This window comes from Chiloscyllium punctatum, chromosome 2 (assembly GCF_047496795.1).
Source record: "Chiloscyllium punctatum isolate Juve2018m chromosome 2, sChiPun1.3, whole genome shotgun sequence".
In the NCBI taxonomy this organism is placed as follows: domain Eukaryota; kingdom Metazoa; phylum Chordata; class Chondrichthyes; order Orectolobiformes; family Hemiscylliidae; genus Chiloscyllium; species Chiloscyllium punctatum.
The window spans coordinates 152,936,078-152,958,482 of NC_092740.1; the positions used below are offsets into that span (position 1 = coordinate 152,936,078).

Sequence of the window (22,405 nt, forward strand, 5' to 3'; positions counted from 1 at the left end):
TGAGATTGTCTAACAAAAGTCTTATTAGTTTTCTCACTTCACTTTAAGGCTTGTCAAAATGTTTTGTGGCATTTTTACCACAGGTATTTACATTTTTGAGGGTGAATCAATAATCTTGGACTTGAGGGGGAAGAAAGCAATTCCTCCTTTAAAAATCAGGTTCAGAGATAATCATAGGTTTTGTGCCGGCACCATACTCTGGCACACTCATCTTTTGGCATAAGCCACAAAAGAAAATAAGGAGGAGGATTATTAAATGGGAAGGTCAGCTTTAGCAGTGAATCTGCTCACAACGCATACTCAAAATGGAAGCAAGTTTTACCTGAGTTTATAGAATCTATTTAATTTCCCTGGTTTTTAGACTGCAAATAATGTTCAAAAGTAGCCTAGAACTGTACATGACAATGCAAATTTCACTACAATGATCCTTACTTAAAAATTAGGACATAAAATCATTGTTAGGAGTTGTTTTTAGTGGCAATGTAAGGTATGCCACACATCAGGAAGTCATGCTTGATGTAGTAATCACTGGGGACAATAATCTGTATATTGACGGGGTATAGCTAAATTAAACCCTAGTGCTTTGGATAGCAAATCCCTGGAATGGATGAAGAGGCTTCATATTTCATAATTGTTGTGAATTTGAATTTGAAAGATTGCAGACGCCTGAATTTTAGCTTCTGTTTTGTCCTTCATTTTTTCCCTCCGCACCTCGTACTTCACATGTCCACAGTTCACAATTGCTCCATTTTAAACAATGCTTCTGAATAAAAAGTGGAAAGAGTGTCTCTTAGAATGCAACATTGAGACTTAGGAACAGGGTTTCTCTTCACTCTGTGAAGTTGGTGTTTCTCTTCACTCTGTGGATTTATGTATTAGTGCTAGGAAAACTGGAAAACTAAGAATGTGAGGAGACTGATGCTGTTTTCTTTATCCTGATGTACTGCGTATGTTCATTTACTCAGATCTTGAAAACACATTTTATAAAAATTGCGTGGCAAATATCATGATGCAACTGAGTACCAAAGAAGTTGTGCAACATACTGCAAATACAAAAGCAAAATGCTACACAAGATATAAAGAAGCATTTTGGGAGAAATAAATAGATTGAACATTTCAAGTAGAGATCATTTCATTTACTGTGTTTCTCTCTCCACAAATGCTGCGTGATGTGCTGGATATTTCCAGCAATTCTTTTTGTATTTTATATTAGCTATGTTACCTCATTCACTTGTGTTGTCATAACAACATTAACCATTGGGCTAGTGGGAATACTGGCATTGTTTACAGGTTCAATTCCTAGTCGTTTGCTTTTATACTGAAAAACAAAACCAAAGATGAGGTCACACAATAACTCTGAATTGAATCAATCACTTTATGTACTGCCAAATCAACTACAGTTCTTTAATAAAAACCAACCAAAGGTAACTTAAGCAAATATGAAACATTTTAAGGGGAAGACATGAATACTGGCATTTTGGATAGTTATGAAAATACTATTTATGTCTTCTGTAACTGGTTAGTTATGAGGCATGCGTGAAGTGAGGTGGTACATTTTCAACACAGTTCCTAGTGGCCATGGGGAGAAAACTGATGATAGTTAACAATCTTACACATGATGGCATACCGTGACTTTTCAGAGATTGGAACCCAGTTTAAATTTTGCAGCACTAAAGTTTGCAATCCATCTGGCTGGAATGTTGCCAATTCTTTTCAGCACAAGAGTGTTTCGAGGCAACATTGTAGTTTTACCAAATTTTTGGAAATTTTGACTCCTGGCAGATCAGAGATCAGAGTGACTTGTGGGTTAAAATATATCCAGTTGTCATGCTCCGGCAGCACCACTAGGGAAGGCTTTTGGATAAAAGCCTGGAAAGGACAGATCTTTGTTGAATATGATCATTTTGAAAACATTAAAAAATATTTTTACAATTCTTTTATGTGGCTAAATACCCCCATGGTGAAACTTACACCAATGGAAATGTTTATGCCTATTATTGCGTTGGAGACACAAATTTAATTCCCTCTCTCTGCTGTGAAAGATGGAAATGAAACATTCAGAATCTTGAATTTGAAAAAATGTTCCCTGATTTGCCCCTTAAGCCTTAAAGAGTGACTGTAGAATATTGCCATTAAGTAGCAACTTCTTTTTATGCAGTTGCATCTAATTGAAGCTGCCGAGTTGCCTTATTTATACACCATTTCCAATTGTCCTCTCCTTATCTGAGAAACTAGATGGTGTCCATTCCCTTCATGTAAATCACAGCAGGTACCTGGTAGCTGCATCTCACCAACTGCATTTCCCAGCCATCAGTCACTTGCTTCTTCACAGCAACATCCTTGCTTGTTGAGTGAGCACCATCCTCAATGACCCATCGTTCACACAAGTTGACATTGGCAAATAGCTAGTACATCCTTTTGCCTCTACCAGGCAGCGCTCAGAAAGCTAGTGTTTCCAATTAAACTTGTTGGACTATAACCTGGTGTTGTGTGATTTTTAACTTTATGGCTTTAAGCTTGCTTTCTTAGAACTCATTCACTTTGTGCTATCTGGCGATTACCAGGCTCTGTAAACTTCACAACATTGTATGTAGAGCATACTCACTGACTTTACCACAGACTAATGGAATAGCGGCCTGTGTGTGGCTGGCATTGATTTCAAGGTGTACAAGGTGTTGTCTTCCAGGCTGCCTAACTCAGTGGCTTGTATTGTTATTTAGCACAAAAGGAGAGGCAGGCAGCTCGTGATAGTGGGAAGTGCTAAATGTTCAAAGGGATGCATGTGTTGCTGGGCATATGGCTCGATGCTCTGTCAAGGTCACACCTGTAGCAATGCGCCAGCTGGTTCCACATTTTATGTTTTCAAGCAATGTGGCCCAATGTGAAATTCAAAAGAATGCTCTCCTTCATGGGATGAAGGGGGTCTACAGTCAGTCAGAAAATACCACCACAGTTAAAGAGCTCATCTGATTTCAGTCCAGGGGATTGGTCATGGTCAGTCAGGATATTAGCCCCACCAGAGCCTAGACCCTGGCACATGCCCTCTACACTGTGCTTACTCCATATTAATGTGAAACACATTGACGGATCGCAGTCCCCCATCATTCTTCCTGTATCTGCGTGGGTTTCCTCCGGGTGCTCAGGTTTCCTCCCGCAGTCCAAAGATGTGCAGGTGAGGGTGGATTAGCCATGGGAAATGTGGGGTTACAACAGGTAGGGGGTGTGGGTCTGGGTGAGACTTTCTCCGCCAATTCGGTGTGAACTCGATGAGCTTTCTGTACTGTAGGGATTCTCTGAATCCCCGAAGTCTGTAGTTATCTTTAATCAAGGAGGGGTTTGCTGGTGAGAGTTGAGTAATGTTTGACCATTCTCTGTCTTTTCTTCATCCTCAGGATAGCTCGAGTAATTTAATCAGATTGAGCAGCAAAAATTAATCTTCAGCGGATATATTTAACAGTGCAAATGAAGGTATGCTTACAAAAGCGAACAATTATGTACTCAAACCACCTATAAGCATTTTGTAATTTTTTTTTCTCCTGTGTCTTCCATTATCTAAGTGCTGTCCCAACTTCAGCCAGGATGAAGATTGTGTGCTGGTGTTCATGATGTGACGCTTTTTGGTAGAGACAGACGAGGCCTGCTGACTTTCCTGTCTGTTCTTGGTATGAAATGCTGCAGGCTTTGGGATCATAGGCAGGGGAAGGTGGATAGTAGTGGGGGGGGATGACCTTGAGAAATCCAAGCAGTAGCAACAACAGGCTAGAATCTGGATGTACCTAGGATGCTCTGTGACTGCGAGTTACGAGTTTATTTATTAAGTAAACTTGTTTCAGATTTCCAAATAAATTTACTCATCCTGCTTGAGTGTGGTAATTTTGTTAAGGAACATTGTACAAGAATACAGAAACTGTAACATTTTCTCAGCAAGTATCAATATTTAAAAGACACGAATTAATATAGAATTAACACATTTATTTGGTTGATATAGAGTTTTCTGCCTGGCATACTATTTTATTTGAAGCAATGGCAGTGATGTTTCAGTGATTAGCAATATTTCACATGAAGGTACCTTTTGATTTTGAATCATTTATCTTGGAGCCGTGTTAAACAAAAGCAAATAAAATTAACCCAAAGCTCTGTAAGTAGCTGAACTGAGATTTTTAAGCAGAGAGAACAAGAACTCAATTACCTGTTGAAAGCTAGCCTGCACCAGGTTTTCTGGGAATGCATTCCTGTACGAAAAGAAAACATTAGTTATGAGACTTCTTCAGATAAATTGATATGTGGAACAAACACTCACCCAAATGTGGTAATCTTGCATTGACTATATTGTTTTTAGATGGTTCAAGTACAAACTAATATTACTTGCAATTAACTACCACCAGTCTAATGTCTGGCTGTTTAATGGGCTATTCCTTCTTCCAACTATCTCATTATATTTCTAATCAATGAACATCATGATCCTTTTGATAACAAACCAGAGCCAAACAAGAGGCCTTGTATCTTTTTAACTCGAGTGAAATCCTGTTAGCTGTGCCCACCACACTGTACATTTTGTCCTGAGCCACTCCAGATGATGATATCATGAACACATTTTATTTGAACAGGGCACATATCTGAATTAGCAACCTAAATATATTTACAGAACTTAAGCAGAACATTAAAGTTGAGGGACGTACAAATCTCTGTGGAGTTATTCAATGAATTTCAGAAACTAATTATAAATCTAGAGAGAAACAAAGCCACTGAAAAGCTGACTGGAAAACCAGAGAAATTAGCTTAGATTAAGGTTTAAGATGAAAGTTAACCAGGGAATATAAATGTACAAGAACGATAAATTAGTTAGCTGTTTGTATTGAAAGAAAAATCTTGTGGAATGGTGATTAATCTGACTGTTATGGATGCCATATATATTGAAGGAAGGATTAAAAGGTAACAAATGTCACTCACAGAGAATCTCCTAAAATGAAAAGAAGGGGATACAAAATACTATGCTCAGGGTATAAATGAATGATCGGAAAAATTATAAAAATGACCAAGCATCACTTGTAAATACTACCAATACTTTCCGAGAAATGGAGCTTGTTACAAAAGAGACATAAGACTCTGAAATAAATGTGTGCACTAGAGACAGGACAACTGGCATTCCGTGAGACTTTCAGTTATTGGAAGAATCAATCTTTGATGGATCAACAGGATAAAGAATGACAGTCAATCTACTGTCAGCTTTGAAAGTGAGGGGTTAAGAAAATTAAGTGACTGCAGGAATTTCCAGTATTTCTGATGACTGCAAAGATCCTAATAAAACCTTTCAGATTTTACATTCCATGGAAAATGAAGGTAAAGTTGCCACAGTATTACTGGAGCACTGGGCTGCTCTCTCATTACAAAGAAAGAAAAGGACAACTGGAACTCATTTAACTTGAGGGTTATCATGCCTTGGGAAAGGGGTGAGAGAAAATGAGAATCCTTCATGGTAACTTCAGCTGGGCAAGAATTGAACCCATGCTGTTGGCATCACTCTACATCACAAAGCAGCTGTTCAGCCCACTGACCCCATGGACACCTGAATCCCTCTTGCATCATTGAAGCAGATGGACCACCAATTACAGTCTGGCAGTATGCACAGGTCAACCTACTCTTCTGATTTACAAGGTAACAAACCCATCAGAGCTGAAAAATGTGTTGCTGGAAAAGCGCAGCAGGTCAGGCAGCATCCAAGGAGCAGGAGAATTGATGTTTCGGGCATGAGCCCTCCCAACAAACCCATCAGATGTAACAACAAAGATTCCTGATGCAAAATCGATCTCATATATTTTGTTCAAGCTAAGCAGGACAAATTCAGTAAGTTACACCAGATGGCATTCAGCTGCAACAACTCATAAAGGTCATCCTCACTGAATGTATCTAACGCATTCCCAGGCCATTGTGTCCTTTCAGCTCATTTAGGGATGAACTAGGACTTTCCAAAAATGTAATCTCCAAAGACTTCCGCAAGCTCTACATCAAAAAATGTTTGACCTTGTGAACACGTAAGCTCACATGAGGGTAGAAAAAAGATTGATTGTCATGTCAGTCCATATATTGGTTTAGTATTAATATAAAACATCGACCAACAAATCACACTGTGTGAAACTTGTCAACTCTATCAATCTCAACAAATTGCGAAACTGTCCACCCCAATGAGAATCTTTCCAAGCTGTGAAATAAGATCACCTCTGATTATTTTCCATGCCAAAGGATACGATAGCATTCTAGTGACTGACTATTTCATCAGGTTTCATATTTTACAACAAATTAAAATATACCATTAATGGTAATTGATTTTTGCACATTGACTGCCATGGTTAGTGTTCAGGTTCAGTGTACCTTGTGTCCAAGTGTTTTACAGTGGATTAGAGGCACCCTTTCAAAATGTGAGAGAAAATGGATGCTCAACATGTTACCTCTTCTCCTCATTATCCTCAGTCAAACAGTCTCACAGGTTTCATTTTTCATTCCATTAAAATCCATAAACACTAAGTGAGAAGTGGGCAGCATGATGGCTAAATGGTAAACACTGCTGCCTCACAGCATTCTCCCCGTGTCTGTGAGGGTTATCTCCGGGTGCTCTGGTTTCCTCCCACAATCCAAAGATGTGCAGGTTAAGTGAATTGGCTGTGCTAAATTGTCAACATTGTTCAGAGGTGTGTAGGTTAGGTGCATTAGTCAAGGGAAACGTAGAGTAATATGGTAGGGGAATGGGTCTGGGTGAGTTACTCCGCAGGGTCGGTGTGGACTTGTTGGGCCTGTTTCCAACTGTAGGGATTCTGTGATTTTAAAATGACTAACCAAGTTTTCACATGGCTATGTTAAATCTATAGGAAATGGCTTATCCTCACTGGCAGCTGCCATGTTTGGGCTTCAGAGTTTGTCCTCACACGCCCTGACCATCCAAACATGTGCTACAATGCATTTGAAATGAGAGCAAAATCAATGAACAGTTATCTCAGTTTGAACCAGGGCCAAGCAAACAGGTTTGAGATGCTCACAGTAACATGTGGATTTGTGGAAAGTTACTGGGTCATAGCCAGCTGAGGTCACATGTCATTGGTAAGAGCAATAGTCCAATCCTGTGAAGAAATAGATGACATGGCGCTTCATGTAACAACCTTATCTAAAAGAGGAGGGAGATTAAAAACTGAACTATAGGCCAGTTAGCTCAACATCTGTCACCGGGAAAATGTCCATTATAAAGGACATATTAGTCAAGCATTTAGGAACTTAGTAGAGGCAACAGGTCTTCATTCTGCAAAGAAAGGGATTGAAATGAACTTAAGGTCACATGAAACATGTTAACAGGGTGTAAATTTGAAAAGGGAAAAAAGCAAGGGGAAATATTTTAATCTATCTTCACCACAGAACCAATTGGATGGATAAATAAAATTCCTTCAGATTCTTAGCCACTGAAAATCTGGTAGCAATTCAATGTTCACATTTAATCTATTCTCTTGAGCTTAAAGCAAGGACATCTGTCCTAAGTTACTGGGGAGCCTTCTTTGTATTTTGATTCTGATGTTAGTATTGAATCCTTTCAGCATCAATAATACCTGAGTGAAGAAGATGCTGTTGCTTATCCATCAGGTGAAGACAGTGAAAAAAAATGAGCTACAGACAAAGAGTTCTCAAATAGTTAATTCCTTTCCTTTCCCTCTATACCAGGGACAGCAATAAAAATACTCAAATGCCCAGAAAGAGACCTCTAGCAGATTCTTTGTCCAAATATGGATGCAGCCTCATCGATTAGGTTGGCACAGTGACTGAGTGGTTAGCACTACTGCCTCACAGTGACGGGGACCCAGGTTCAAAACTATCATCAGATGACTGTCTGTATGGAGTTTGCACATCCTCCCTGTGTCTGTATGGGTTTTCTCCCTCAGTCTAAAGATGTGCAGGTTGGCCATGCTAAATAACCCATAGTGTACAGGGATGTAGAGACTAGCTTGATCATCCATGGGAAATGGAGGGTAATAAGAATTGGGTAAGGCGTGGGTCTGGGTGGATCAGTGTAGACCTGATGGGTTGAATGGCCTGCTTCCACATCGTAGGGACTCTATGAGATTGCCATCACTGAAAAGGGGAAAATTTATTTTTTTCATTATCAATTTGGTGCTTAAGTTCTTCTATGTTCAGAGCAGGAAGTGTTGGCAGAGAGCTGTATAGTGGAAATATCATTGGATAATTACTCTACAGGCTCAAGTTAAAGCTCTGGGAATAGGTTTCAAATCTCACAACAGCTACAGGTGAAATCTGAATTGAAAGCTCATCTCAGTAAATACAGAGTATGGTAGCTGTTGATTTTTGTATAAAAATTATTTGATTTTTCTAGTATCTTTTTTAAGGACAAAACCTGTTTTGTGTGATTTGTCCAATACATAACTGCAGTAACCTTGTAAAGGCTCTGACACAGTCCCGGACTCCCACCAGAGTTTAAAAGACGGCCTAAGAATGATACTGATGGAATTTGTTGTCATTAAATCAATGGAGTTTAATCCCATAGAGAGTCCCTCCATTGTACAAGTGGTTTCATCTTATGACTTATAACATCTAACATGTAACATCTAACTTTTTAATCTTTGATACCCGCATCTGATGAACAGAGTGAAGTTTTCAAAGATTAAATATAATCAGCAACCGTTTCCTAATCTTGTGCAATTTGCTGTAGTCATCACTTATAGTTGAAGTTCAATAGGACTGCTTTAAATTCTATAACTTTTCATGCAATCATTCTTTCTATTTCCACACCAGAGGTTGGATTGCCCCATTAGCCTTTGACCTATCTGGAATTCATTTGAATTCTGACAAAAATCAGATAAATGCCTGGTAATGATCTAATGGCTCCTGCGACAGCTCCATTTCCAGACTCAGTGATCCCTGGGCATTATTTCTCACCCCATTCCAAAACATTTTCCTGATTTAGTTTTTACATTAATATCTTGGGTTTATAACAAAAGCTACATTAGTTGGTAGCCATCAAAGTCTTCACACCATATTTGTGCAGAGCACCAGATAGTAATTTTATATTAATGCATACAGAGGAACCTTGATTATCCGAATATCAATTATCTGAATTTCGGATTATCTGAAGAAGATCTCAAAGTCCCGAGAGAAACATTACATCAAAGAGGTGTTTTCAACACTGATCATGTCTTTTGTTTACAATAATTAAAAATGAACTCGGCTTACTCCAGCATCTGCAGTCCTCACTTTCTCCTTACTGAAATGCAGCCAAGAACAATGCTGTACATCGATGGGAGCCCGGGTACCATCTCCAAATGACTTACCACCCACGATCTCTCTCTCTCTCCACACTTTCCCTGGAATTCTATACAGGGGTGTACCCTAAACCCCGTTTCCCCAGATAATATCTACAACATTGTCCTGTATAGGGCAAAGGCGGAACCTGTCAAAAAGTTGCAATAAAACCTGTGTGTGTGTGTGTGTATGTGTGTTATTTTGGGCACCCCCCTCCCCCCCCCCAACAAAGGAGGCGTCATATTGTCGGTGTCCATTCCGGCTGCCCCGGGGGGGAGGCAGGGGAGGGGGTGGATGGGGACTCATGGGTGTTGATGGAGGCAGTGGCGCACGGGGTTGGGGGGCGGGGGGGGGGGGGCGACCAGAGAGTGGGGTTGGAGGGGGCAGACTGGGCTGGGGCTGGGGCCAGATGAAGTTGAACGGGGTTGGGGGGGGCAGGCAGGGGGGGTCGGGGTGGGGGTGGGGGCGGGGGTTCACATGCATTGTGCTGCTGCCTAGTGTCCTGAACAGGGAGCAGACTTAGCAAGTGTTCGCTGTGTCAATCCCATTGAACTCATTGTGTGCGTGTGGAGGGTGTGTGTGTGTGTGTAGTGTGTGTGTGGGTGTGTGTGTGTGTGGAGGGTGTGTGTGTGTGTGTGGGGGGGGGAGGGGGGCGGAGGGGGTGGGGTGGGGGGGGTGGTGGCGAAAAGGTTTGAGGTCCCTTATACACGAGTGTGTGTCTGCTCAGAAACAAACCCTGAGACAGAGAGAGGGAGCATGGTAAGCAGAGCAAAAAAAAAGGAAACTTCAGAAAACTCCGAGCCCCAGAGGAGTGGCATTGAATCAATTAACCGAATAATCAATTATCCAAACAAAATAATGCTCACACATCTCGTTCGGGAATCAAGGTTCCTCTGTAATACTAATGACACTTCTGGGTCCATATAGCATGGATTTTGTTACAGACATAAGCTTGTTTTAAAATTAATTCACAGGATATGGGTGTCACGAGCTGGGCAACTGCATCTTCCTTCTCCCCCTCCCCCCAAACGGCAGGAAAGAATCAACCACATTACTGAGAGTCTGAGGTCACACGTAGGCCAAACCAGGTAACAATGGCAGATTTCCTTCCCAAAAGGACATTAGTGAACTAGATGGGCTTTTCCCCAGCAATGGATAATGGTTTCATGGTGATTATTAGCCTCTTAACTCTGAGCTTCTCTTGCGTTCAAATTCCAGCTTCTCTCCTAGCAGGATTCAAACCCAGGTCCCCAGAGATCCTGTCAATTTCTTCAGCTTTCTGAGAGATACCAGGTTTAATGGTCAGAGAACAATACCTGGATTTCTGGATTTCTGAATTAATAGTAAGGTGATAACACCGCTCGGCCATCACCTGTCCTGCTGAGTAATTGTCATCTGGAGAAGGAAACCAGTGCTGAATGGTAGATTGGTGAATATTGTAGAATGCTATTTGATAACTTTTGAGAATTAAAGTACATTTTCAGAATCTCTCCTCAATATTAACTGTACATGCAGAGTCCATGAGAGGGTGAATATTACATGATCTGTGGAAGGAGCAATCTTGATTTAATAAATACTACTTTTCTATCTTTCACAACATGAATCTTTGACTATAAAAATAATAAAGTTTCCTTTGCTAAAAGCTTGGTGATTTGTTAAGTTCACGAAAAAAGTGCTCTTGTGGATGCTGAATATCTGGAATCTTAAACAATTTACACAGCTGGATAAAGCTTTAGTCTATTAGAATCTGATTAAAGATTAAATACTTGAGGTGGGATTGATATCTGACAATAAACATATAATTTTTTTACATTGTGTTGCTTAAAACACCTGACATTACAGTAAAAAACAATTACACTCAGCCAATTTGATAAAAGCGAAGCCCATATATATTAGTTCTGTCTAATAATGGGTACAGTTAATATAAAATTATATGCATTTGGTTAAAACCTAAACGGATTAAAAAGATGATATTTTGATTAGTCTGTGATACTTTTTTCAGTGATATGATGGGGAAGTGAAGTGGTTAATCTGTGCTCAAGCAAAATTTATATGTTGATTGTAGTTAACATATACAGAGGTGAAGGTCTATAAAGATTGCCTCGATTGTGTTAACTCACCTAAGGAGATCTAGCAACGCATCCACAGTGGTGACCTCTGGGGTACTTCCACTCCTGTCAATTTCTTCAGCTTTTTGGGAGACGCCGGGTTTAATGGTCATCACCAACACAATCCCTTGCACAAAAAAAGTTTGCGTGTGAGTAAATTCAAAAATTTCTCTGTCAGTAAATGTTGATTAAATAAGGTTCACACATCAGTTAATGCTGTATAAATTTCATGGTTTAATGCTAGTTACAAACTCTAAGGCATGCATATATATCTTACACTGCAAGTTTTACTAAAACAACCTAGAGCTGAGATGTCTGACCTCCAACAACCCCGATTATTTTGTTTATGTCAAGTATGACTCCAACCATTGGAGTGTTTGCCCCCTGATACCCATTGATTCCAGTTTTGCCAGGGCTCCTTGATGCCATAGATCCCTCAAGTGGATAAGGTGACAAAATGGTAGCACAGAACTTAACAGGAGGTACAAATTCTGCACTTAGCAGGACAAGGATGCAAGAGACCAGAATTGGGGAGAAAAAAATGAAACACTAATTTTTATATGGTAAACAAAATGGTTTCTGTTTGTTTGGGCTATCATTAGCATAGAGATGAAGCAGGAAGTTGATTTCTGGTGTAACCTTTAGTACAGTCCAAATTATTTAATAATTTTGGAAGGAGCAACAGGAATAAAGAGTATTGGGCTGGTGGTAAGATTCTTGGTAGTGTAGATGATCAGAGAGATCTTGGTGTCCATGTCCGTAGATCCCTGAAAGTTGCCACCCAGGTTGATTAGGTTGTAAAGGAGGCATACAATGAATTGAATTGAATTTATTGTCATGTGTAACGCGGCACAGTGAAAAGCTTTGTCTTGTGAGCAATACAGGCAGATCACAGAGTTAAGTAGCATGGATTGTAAATAACAGGTAAACAGTGGCAAAAACAAAAACATAGGTACAGGCAAATGTTAAGAGTTTGTGAATCCATTCAATATTCTAACAACAGTAGGGTAGAAACTGTTTCAAAACCGTTGGTGCGTGTGTTCAGGCTTCTGTACCTTCTCTCTGATGGTCGAGGTTGTAGAAAAACATTGCCGGTGTGGGATGGATCTTTGAGAATGCTGGTGGCCTTTCCTTGACAGTGGGCCTGGTAGATGGATTCTATAGATGGGAGGTTGGCCTTTGTGGTTGTCCGGGCCGAGTTCACCACTTTCTGTAATCGTCTTCAATCTTGAATGGTACAGATGCCAAACCAGGTAGTGATACATCCAGACAGAATGCTCTGGATGGCGCACCTATAAAAGTTGGCAAGGCTATTCACTGTCATGCCAAATTTTCTCAGCTGCCTGAGGAAGAAGAGACATTGTTGGGCCTTTGTAACCAGGGCATCCACATGAAGAGTCCAAGAAAGCTTGTTGTGGATGACCACTCCCAGGAGCGTAACTCTCTGCACTCGTTCCACCTCTGTGCTGTTAATGTGTACGGGGGGGGCATGAGTAACATCTTGCTGAAAGTCAATAATGAATTCTTTGATTTTGCCGGCATTGAGGGTTATGTTGTTCTCAGTGCACCATTTTCCCAGGTCTTCCACCTCCCATCTGTAGTCTGTTTCATCGCCATTTTAGACAATGGTGCTGTTATCAGCGAAAATCTAATTGGCATTAGTCTGGTACTTGGTGATGCAGCCATGGGTATACAGTGAGTACAGTAGGGGGCTGAGTACACACCCCGGGGGGCTCCAGTGACGAGTGTTAGTGATGATGAAATATTGTCCCCAGTCTTCACTGATTGTGGTCTGTGGGACAGGAAACTGAGGATCCAGATGCAGAGAGTGAGCCTTAGTCTAAGATCACTGAGTTTAGTAATCAGTCTCGAGGGGATAATAGTTTTGAAGGCTGAACTGTAGGCAATGAATAGGATTCTTACATAGCTGTTCTTGGTGTCAAGATGTTCTAGGGAGGAGTGAAGGGCAAGTGATATTACATCTGATGTGGATCTGTTGGTCCGATAGGAAAATTGAGTGAGTCAAGAATAGTGGGGAGACTGGAGTTGAGTAATGCCATGACCAACCTTTCAAAGCACTTCATGCCCACCGAAGTTAGGGCCACTGAGCGGTTGTCACTGAGACATGCTGCATGAGCCTTCTTAGGCACAGGGATGATGTTGGCCTCTTGGAACAGGCAGGGAGAGTGGCCTGCTGCAGGGAGAGGTTGAAGATGTCCAAGAAGACCTCTGCCAGTTGATCTGTGCATGCTCTGAGTGCACGGCCTGGTGCTCTGTTGTTAGTGCGCAAGCCTTTATTGGTAGAGGTATTGAGTTTCGGAGCCACGAGGTCATGCTGCAGTACTTGGAGCGTTCCATACAGTTCTGGTCACTGCATTATAAGGAGGATGTGGAAGCTTTAGAAAAGGTGCAGAGGAGATTTACTAGGATGTCGCTTGATATGGCGGGAAGGTCTTATGAGGGAAGTTTGAGGGTTTTGAGGCTGTTTTCATTGGAGAGAATAAGGGTGAGAGGTAACTTAATTGAGACATATAACTTAGTCAGAGGGTTAGGTAGGGTGAACAGCGAGAGCCTTTTTCTTTGGATGGTGATGGCTAGTATGAGGGGACATAGCTTTAAATTGAGGGGTGATAGATATAGGATAAATATCAGAGGTAGTTTCTTTACTCAGAGAGTAGTAGGGGCAAGGAATGCACTGCCTGAAACAATAGTAGACTCGCCAACTTTAAGGGCATTTAAATGGTCATTGGATAAACATATGGATGAAAATGGAATAGTGTAGGATAGATGGGCTTCAGATTGGTTCCACAGGTCGGCGTAACATTAAGGGCCAAAGGGCCTGTACTGCAGTGTAATGTTCTATGTTCTATAACTGTTGTCCAATATCAAAAATCGCATCTACTGTTGGACTTTGTGTTCTGAAGTTTGCAATCACAGGCTGGTTGAGAATGACTGCACATTGCAGACGGTCCACAGGACGGGTTGTTCTGTACAGTCAATCAATGGGTTACACATCTGGCACCACACCTGCCCTGGCACTTATCACATTCAGCATTTGTAACGGTCGGCAAAACATCTTTTTTGGCTTTATGACAGTATCCCATTAAGGGTTAAAAAAAAGCAGTTTAAGACAGCTAACTTCACCTGTCTTTGAGACACTTTTCCCTGCCAGTCGAATCTGTGAGGTAGGTTGGACACTGTTCAGGGCTGGAATTGTGACCAAAGGACTCTGAATGTATAAGCATTGCTAAGGAGAATGCCCCAAAACCTACTTGCCAACCATCAAATATTGCTCCCCATTTATATTTGGCATTCACATGAATGTCCTTAAGGGTACAAGATGCAAAATTTCAACAAAATATATCTTTTCTCAATATATTTAAGATATGTACCATTGAAATATGATAAACAAAAGAGTTAAAGACTGTACGGTCTATGTAATATTATATAGTGATATTTATTACCTAGAATTACAGCAATTATAGTGGTGGAAAAATAATATATCACTGCCCGCACTCCAACTTTCCCAGAAACATCCGAATCCAAGGTAGCAACTCCTGTGGGGAAAAGTTCAGCAACTTTGTTAGCACAGTGCTATTACTTAAATCGAGAACAAAATATTTTAAATGATCTATTTGTCAACTTCTGAAAAGCATATCTATTGGTGACAAACTACAGTCTCTAATTTATTGTACCACTGTTCTGTTGTCTAAATCACTGAATAATTTAGCAAATCTTTCAATATAATAAAGAAAGAACTTGTACAATTTCAGGATACCAAAAAGTTTCTCATAGCCGTTGTGACCGCTATGGTACAGCAGGAACATACAGAAGTCAATTTGTGCAACACAAAGTCCCTCAAACAGCAAAGTGCTGCATAGACATGAGGCTGGGTTTTAAAGTCGACCACCATCTAAACAAAAAATCCGAACTCCTTGTACATACCACTGCTTTCAACTGGAGTCAAACCCAGCTTGGTGCAAGCTTCCTTATTGATAGAGTCATAGATCAACACACCCCGAAGGTAACTGCTTCATTCCTGATATCAACATCTAAAACAACTAAAGCTACCTCACTGAAGCAAATTGTGTCTCACCTTCTAATATAGCAATGTTGTATCAAGAAAGAATGGCAGATACAGAATCTGTTGCAAACATAAGTTGTTGATTTGTAAAGCAGATAAATAACTGTTCAGCAACTAAAGGATTCAAAATTTTGGAGAAGCTAATTAGACTTTGGAGGAGGACCTCTATACTGCTTATGTAGGTGCACAAGAATAAATGAACAGACAGAAGAAAGTCTAGCATGTGGCTGCAGTTGGAAAGTGAAATTGTAAGAAAAATTGCCAGAGTGGAATATAAATTTCTCAAGAATCCATCAAAATGTTTACCTTGAAATAAGCAAAAAAAGTGGCACTGTAAATTTCAAATCCAGCCTTGGATGGTGCACCTTTAAAGAAGAGAAACTATTTTCCATGACAACAGAAATTGGGAGATGGAGAATCATCTGAAGACTCAGTCTGCAAGGCGATGGAATTTGCTTTTCACTACAGACTCAGCAATTTATTGGCTTTTATTGATGTAAACCGCTGGTGTCAAAGTGGCCCTGCTCTACTGCAGCACAAAGTTGTGCAATATTTGCAAACACAGGCTGGTTGTGCGTGTTGGTCCATAGAATGTGTTGTTCCATGAAGCTTTTGGGTAAGCTTTCAACTTAGTAGTTCATATGCAGTATTTCAGGTGATGCCTACTGTAGAAGTGAACACAGAAAAATATTTGACCTTTTAATTGTGGATACTTTAATAGGAACCTAGGCTATAGGTTATGGAGGAAGTAATGACATGAATAAAATTTTAAAACATAAAACTAATAAGCTCTCAACATCACAATCCAAAGGAAACCAATTTATCATGGCACTCTGAGCTGATTTTCTCTTGAGAATTTTGCTAGTCAACAACCAAATTAAATCACACAATAGAAAAATAATCATAGACTGACATGAAGGAAGGTGATGAATCTGTGGAACACACTGTCACAGACGGCTGTCAAGCTTGGAAGCCAAGCCATTGAGTGTACTTAAGGCGGAGATAGATAGGTTCTTGATTGGTAACGGGATCAAGGGTTACAGGGAGAAGACAGAGAATTGGTTTGCAAAACATATCTGCCATGATCGAATGGTGAAATAGACTTGATGGACCGAATAGCCTCGTTCTGCTTCTACAGCTTATAGCCTATATGTTAGTGCTATTATTTATTTGCCAATTACAGTGTCCCCCAGAAGAAGCTGAGGACAGGGTTATCTCATTTCAATGGGTTTATAATTAAACATCAATTGAAGATTGGCCTGTGTTAGGTACATGGATGAGACTCCCATGGATTCCGAAATGTTCATCATCCAAAGAGTGAGAAATGTTGGAAAGAAAACAGTGTTCGTGCTTTTCCATTGAAGAAAAAACCCAACAGCACAATTCCGAAAACAAAAAGTAACTCAAACTCATGATAATGGATGGATGGATGAAGAAATGATGGAGAAAATTTGAGAGTTTCTGACCAGGAGGATTTTATATATAAATGTTAAAGAGAAGTTGTCTTATTTGAGCCATGTCCAGACCACACCTAATTGCGTATAACTCAAGTTTTTACCCACTGGCTGAAAATGTAATCTTAGTAACTTGACTTTTACATGAGTATGTGGTAATTTGCTTGAATTATTTGTTTTTATGGTTTCGGTAAAAGAGCGTTTATTTAAGGATCCGAGCTGAACTCCCCTGTTGTTCTTTTGATTGGTGTCAGGGGATCTTGTAAGTGTACTGAAAAAGTCAGACAGGTCCTCACTTTAATAGCTAGTTTGAAAGTCAACTCATTCAGCAACACAGAATCCCCAAAAATGACATCCCTAGATTATGCACTCAATTATCTGGAATGTGGCTTAAATTTACATTTTTTTTGACTGGAGTAAGAGAGCAATGACAACTTTGAATAATAGAAGCACAATTAGTTGAGATTAATTTCTATATCACTAACACGACTGATGTGCTTGGTTTCACACTTACCCCTGCACCACTTTTGTGAATTCAGGCTGACAGGTCAGAGTGCAGTACAGAGGCTAACTCAAATGAGATAAGTTGAGACTCTTGTTAACTGTTTCAGTGGTTTGAAGAACAAGGGCATATTCTCCTGGTGCATTGATCAATATTACTTTTTCAACCAATATTACCAGACATGGGTCAGCTACTAATTAATACTGGGTAAAAACAATGACTGCAGATGCTGGAAACCAGATTCTGGATTAGTGGTGCTGGAAGAACACAGCTCCTTGGATGCTGCCTGAACTGCTGTGCTCTTCCAGCACCACCAATCCAGATACTAATTAATACTATTGAAGTTCTTTTGAGTGTAGCTGCTATCACTGCACTACATCTTCATTTTCCATAAGTTCACTTGCACAGAATTACTGGAAAACCACAATATTGAAACAGGCTACTTTAGTTATCCCATCTGGATTGATGGGCATTGGTTTTTCAAAGCAACAGCTTAAATCAATACACCGATTCTTTACTCAAATTCATTTATTCCTCTTTAATCTAAACCAATTATAATTTACTACTCAAATGGATTTTGGTTCAGTCATAAACACTAGTCATCTAATCCACAAAATCAAAAATTTCTGTATTTTTAAAAAATTCTTCCTCTTTATCCTAAGTTTTAAAAAAAATTCCATTGTTTTCTTGTAGACTCTTTGTTTACTGGAAGCAATGGAGATTTGTTTCTTTCCATAGTGTTCAGTTGCACGATCATTTTAAACATCGCCATCATATCATCTCCCAGTTCTCTCTGTTCTATCAAGAATGGCCTCATGGGATATTTCAGATGGATGTGACAAGGTATGGTATAAAGGCATGATATTTATTTTAATGTCATAACATGTAGTCTATTCCTGCTACTGGAATAATCTGTCTCAATGTATAATTTACTGGCTCCTTGATGAAGGCACAGTGCTCCAAAAGCTTGTACTTTCATGTAAACGTGTTGGACTATAATCTGCTGTTGTATGATTTTTAATTTACTTATAGGTAGTTCTCATAGCAAGTATTCAGTGTGTTACTATTGTTAATGGAACTTTATGATTATTGCTAAGAATTGATATTGCTCAATTCCTCAATTTTTTCTGGAAGTGAGTCTGCACACAAGTCAGTGGGGTGATGGGTTTAGAGTTTAAAATGTGATGAGAGATATTTGCAACAGATGCACCATGCTATTCAAGTAAAGTGAACTTATACATTGATTTGCATGCTGTAAATTAACATACATCGGCCGGTACAATTACAACTCATATTATATGTGAACACCATACGTTTTCATCTTGCTGCCAAATGTAAACCAGGCATTGTAGATTGGTTGCCCATTATAGAAACTGATGTTGAACTCAGTATAAATGATGGCTTATTTGGAAGGCTGATTTTGTCATGTCAGGTTTAAAGGTAGAAAGTGGAAAGGGCACTTTGGAAAAGTAAATCAAGGCAGGACTTATACAGTTAATAGTAGAGCCCAAGGGAGTGTTGCTGAACAAAGAGACCTTGAGGTGCAGGTGCATAGTTCCTTGAAGTCACAGGTAAACAGGTGCTGAAAAAGGCGTTTGGCACTTTTGCTTTCATTGGTCAATGCATTGAGTAATGGAGTTAGGAGGTCATGCTGCAGCTGTACCATTGGAACACTGTGTTTGATTCTGATCTCCCTGGTATAAACTGTGTTAAACTTGAAATGGTTCAGCAAAGATTTACAAAGATGTTGCCTCGTTTAGAGAGTTTAAGCTATGGGTAGAGGCTGAATTGGCTGGAGCTATTTTCCCAGGATTGTTGGAGGTTGAGGGGTGACCTTATAGAGGTTTATAAAATCATGAGGGGCAGAGACAGGGTAAATAGCCTGGGTCTTTTTTCACAGGGTAGGGAAGTCCAAAACTAGAGGGCATAGGTTTAAGGTGAGAGGGGAAAGATTTAAAAGGGACATGAGGGACAACGTTTTCACGCAGAGGGTGGTGTTTCTACAGAATGAACTGCCAGAGGAAGTGGTGGAGGCTGGTACAATTACAACTTTTAAAAGGCATCTGGATGGGTATATGAACAGGAAGGGTTTAGAGTGATATGGGCCAAATGATGGCAAATGGGACTTGATTAATTTAGGATATCTGGTTGGCATGGTAAATTGGACTGAAGGGTCTGTTTCCGTCCTGTATAATTCTGTGGCTATGACTCTATAAGTAGAAAATCTGCTACAGTTAATAAAAATTGTTACAAATATTGCCAATTACATTCCAGTTAAAACAGTTTGAAAAAAAAATCAATGATTCTGAAAATTAATCTTCCTGATTTTCAATGCACTCAGTCTTAAATGCAACTCAATACAATTATTTACCTGTAATCATACTGGAGACAATTAAAGGTAAAATGATCAGCTTCAGCATTCTCATTAGGATCTCTCCAGGAAAGCCAAAGTAAAATTTGTCTAGGTTTGACAAAACAGCAAATTCACGTGCCAGAATCCCGGTCACAATACCTAGAAAGCAAAATATCATGTGGTCAATGGGCAATCAATAGGACAGCATCTGAGAATCTTTATCAATTCTAGAGACATTTGACCATTTTTACCCAAATGCAAAAATTTGGGGATTGACGTATTTTAAACTGCTGTTGTATAAATCACTAAGATATTTTAATAAAAGAGTCACAAGCTTTAGGAATCGACAATTTGTTTTAAAGTTAAACAAAATAGTTGTGAAGTGTTACAGATTGCAGTCTATCTCAAATAAGTTAGTCTTTTCCTATGCAGCATCACTGGAATGTTAACCTGACCTTAGGTGATTAAATAATGCTTCTAATTATTTAAGGACAATTCCAGTTCTGTATTACCATGACAGTAATTTTTAACTAGTTGCTGGGTTATGCTACCAGGATGGTGGTTCAATTGTTAATAATCAAAAACATTTTCCTTCCATTGTTTTAATGCTAATCTTGTTCATTCCATTCCATCTGCTTCTTTGAAATATAATTGACCAAAAAAAGTGTGTTTAAACTCTGCCCCAAAGAATATGTTCTTTCATCTGGATCTGGAAGCTAAAATGTAAGAGCTCAGACTTTTGCAGTTTGAAAAGAGCATGTATACTTTTGCAATTGCAGTTTCATGTTTTCTTTCTATTTTCTCTTATTGTTTAAATAAAACTTTAAATTAAGCTAAATAAGTATAGCTTGTTTTGACTGTTAATTGCCCATTAACTTAAACATATCTGCAAGTTATACCTCATCAAGTGAATCAAGATTGGACAATTAGGCAAGAACATGAGCAAAAGCCACAATATTCGGTTCAGATCAAAGAGAAATCATAATTGTTACATCCTGAATTAAGTTAGATTCCCTACAGTGTGGAACCAGGCTCTTCAGCCCAGCCAGTCCACACCGGCCCTCTGAAGAGTAACCCACCCAGACCCATTTCCCTCTAACTAATGCACCTAACACTATGGGCAATTTAGCATGGCCAAATCACCTGACTTGCGCATCCTTGGGAGGAAACCAGAGCACCCAGAGGAAACCCACACAGACACAGGGAGGATGTGCAAACTCCGCATAGACAGTTGCCCGAGGCTGGAACCAAACCTGGGACCCTGGTGCTGTGAGGCAGCAGTGCTAACTGCTGAGCCGCCGTGCTGCCCTATTAGGCTATTGTATAATTAGATATTGGATAGCCCTGGTATATTTCAGACCGTAATGTACTCAGCCTGCTCACAAGGCTTACCAATGTATCTATATGCAAGATATATCAGAAAGTTATACCCTGGAAAAATCTTATTAATAACTGGCTTTGTATGTTAGTTAGGCAGTAATCTGTGAAATCAACCTAGTTTCTGAAATCCAACTCGATACATGTTAATTTAAGATAAATCAATTATCTGAAGTATCCTGTTAGCTTTAAAGTGACACATAAAAACAGTGGAGCATTGATGAGAAAAAATGGCAGAATGTTGCCAAATAAATTGTTGAAATTATCAATATCAAAATTGTCAAATTGCACCAGATTAAGAAGAATTGAGCCAATATCATTGGGGCTAAGTGTTCAGGAAACCAGCTGTTCAGAAGTGGGGCAACTGCAATACATAGGTCTCAAGGAAAGGCACTCCCACAGCATCCACCCCTTTGCTTCACAGATCTGGCATTTGTGGAGAGAGAAACAGAATAAATATTTCACTTTGGATGTTAGTGTTTTTTTTGAAACTCAGTTTAAGTCTAAACTGGGTCAGATGACATACATGAGGCCCCACTTTTAGAGAGTGTTCTTGGAGGGTGCACTGCTGTGACCTTTGTCAGTTAGAGACACTGCCAAAGAGGATCCTGCAATGTTTCTTTAGTCTGACTTATTTCTGTGAGGCTACAAGTGACTAGGCTGCTTTTTGATCCAAAAAATATTGCAGACATCACACACCATTCCTGTACAAGGGCTTAAACTGCAGTTGTCATAATAGTTTCAAGTTAACAATGTGTTTCTGTGGCTCTTAATTGGTGAAGTGTCTTGAGACACTCATTTGGCATCAGTAACTCACTAGTTGGACTAAATTGGGAATAAAACTTCAAGTTTGTTATTAGTGAGCTGACACACTCTGCTGGTTAATTCCTTAAAAGTATAAATCGACCTCCCACATTTTCTGACATTGCTAATTTTATAAGAGATTCTAAATATTTTCAAAAATCTTATGAAATAACATCACACTTTTTTGTTTTACAATTTGATTTTATACAATGTTGGTTAATATTATGTATTAAACTTTGTCATTCTCATGAGTAATGCCAGTTGTTCTTAATTGTTGTCAATGAAGCAATCAGATTCATTCTTAACTTGTGTTATTTCGACAAGTCTCATGTTAAAACCACTTGCAGTTCACATAGGTTTAAAAATCAATTAATATAACAAAATAAATATCCTTTTATCTCCCCAGATGATGCTTATGCAGAGAGATGC

General features: G+C 39.5%; 1 protein-coding gene across 1 annotated transcript in view; it reads right to left on the reverse strand.

Annotated features, from left to right (window-relative positions):
• Window positions 1-22,405, reverse strand: part of slc1a1 (solute carrier family 1 member 1) — a 70,297-nt gene that overhangs the window by 21,226 nt on the left and 26,666 nt on the right. The window contains exons 2-6 of the mRNA XM_072590450.1: window positions 19,814-19,954; window positions 14,867-14,959; window positions 11,415-11,529; window positions 4,190-4,232; window positions 1,223-1,318 (exon numbers count right to left, since the gene is read on the reverse strand). Coding sequence (XP_072446551.1) covers window positions 1,223-1,318; window positions 4,190-4,232; window positions 11,415-11,529; window positions 14,867-14,959; window positions 19,814-19,954 — 488 coding nt within the window. The remainder of the gene's footprint in view (window positions 1-1,222; window positions 1,319-4,189; window positions 4,233-11,414; window positions 11,530-14,866; window positions 14,960-19,813; window positions 19,955-22,405) is intronic.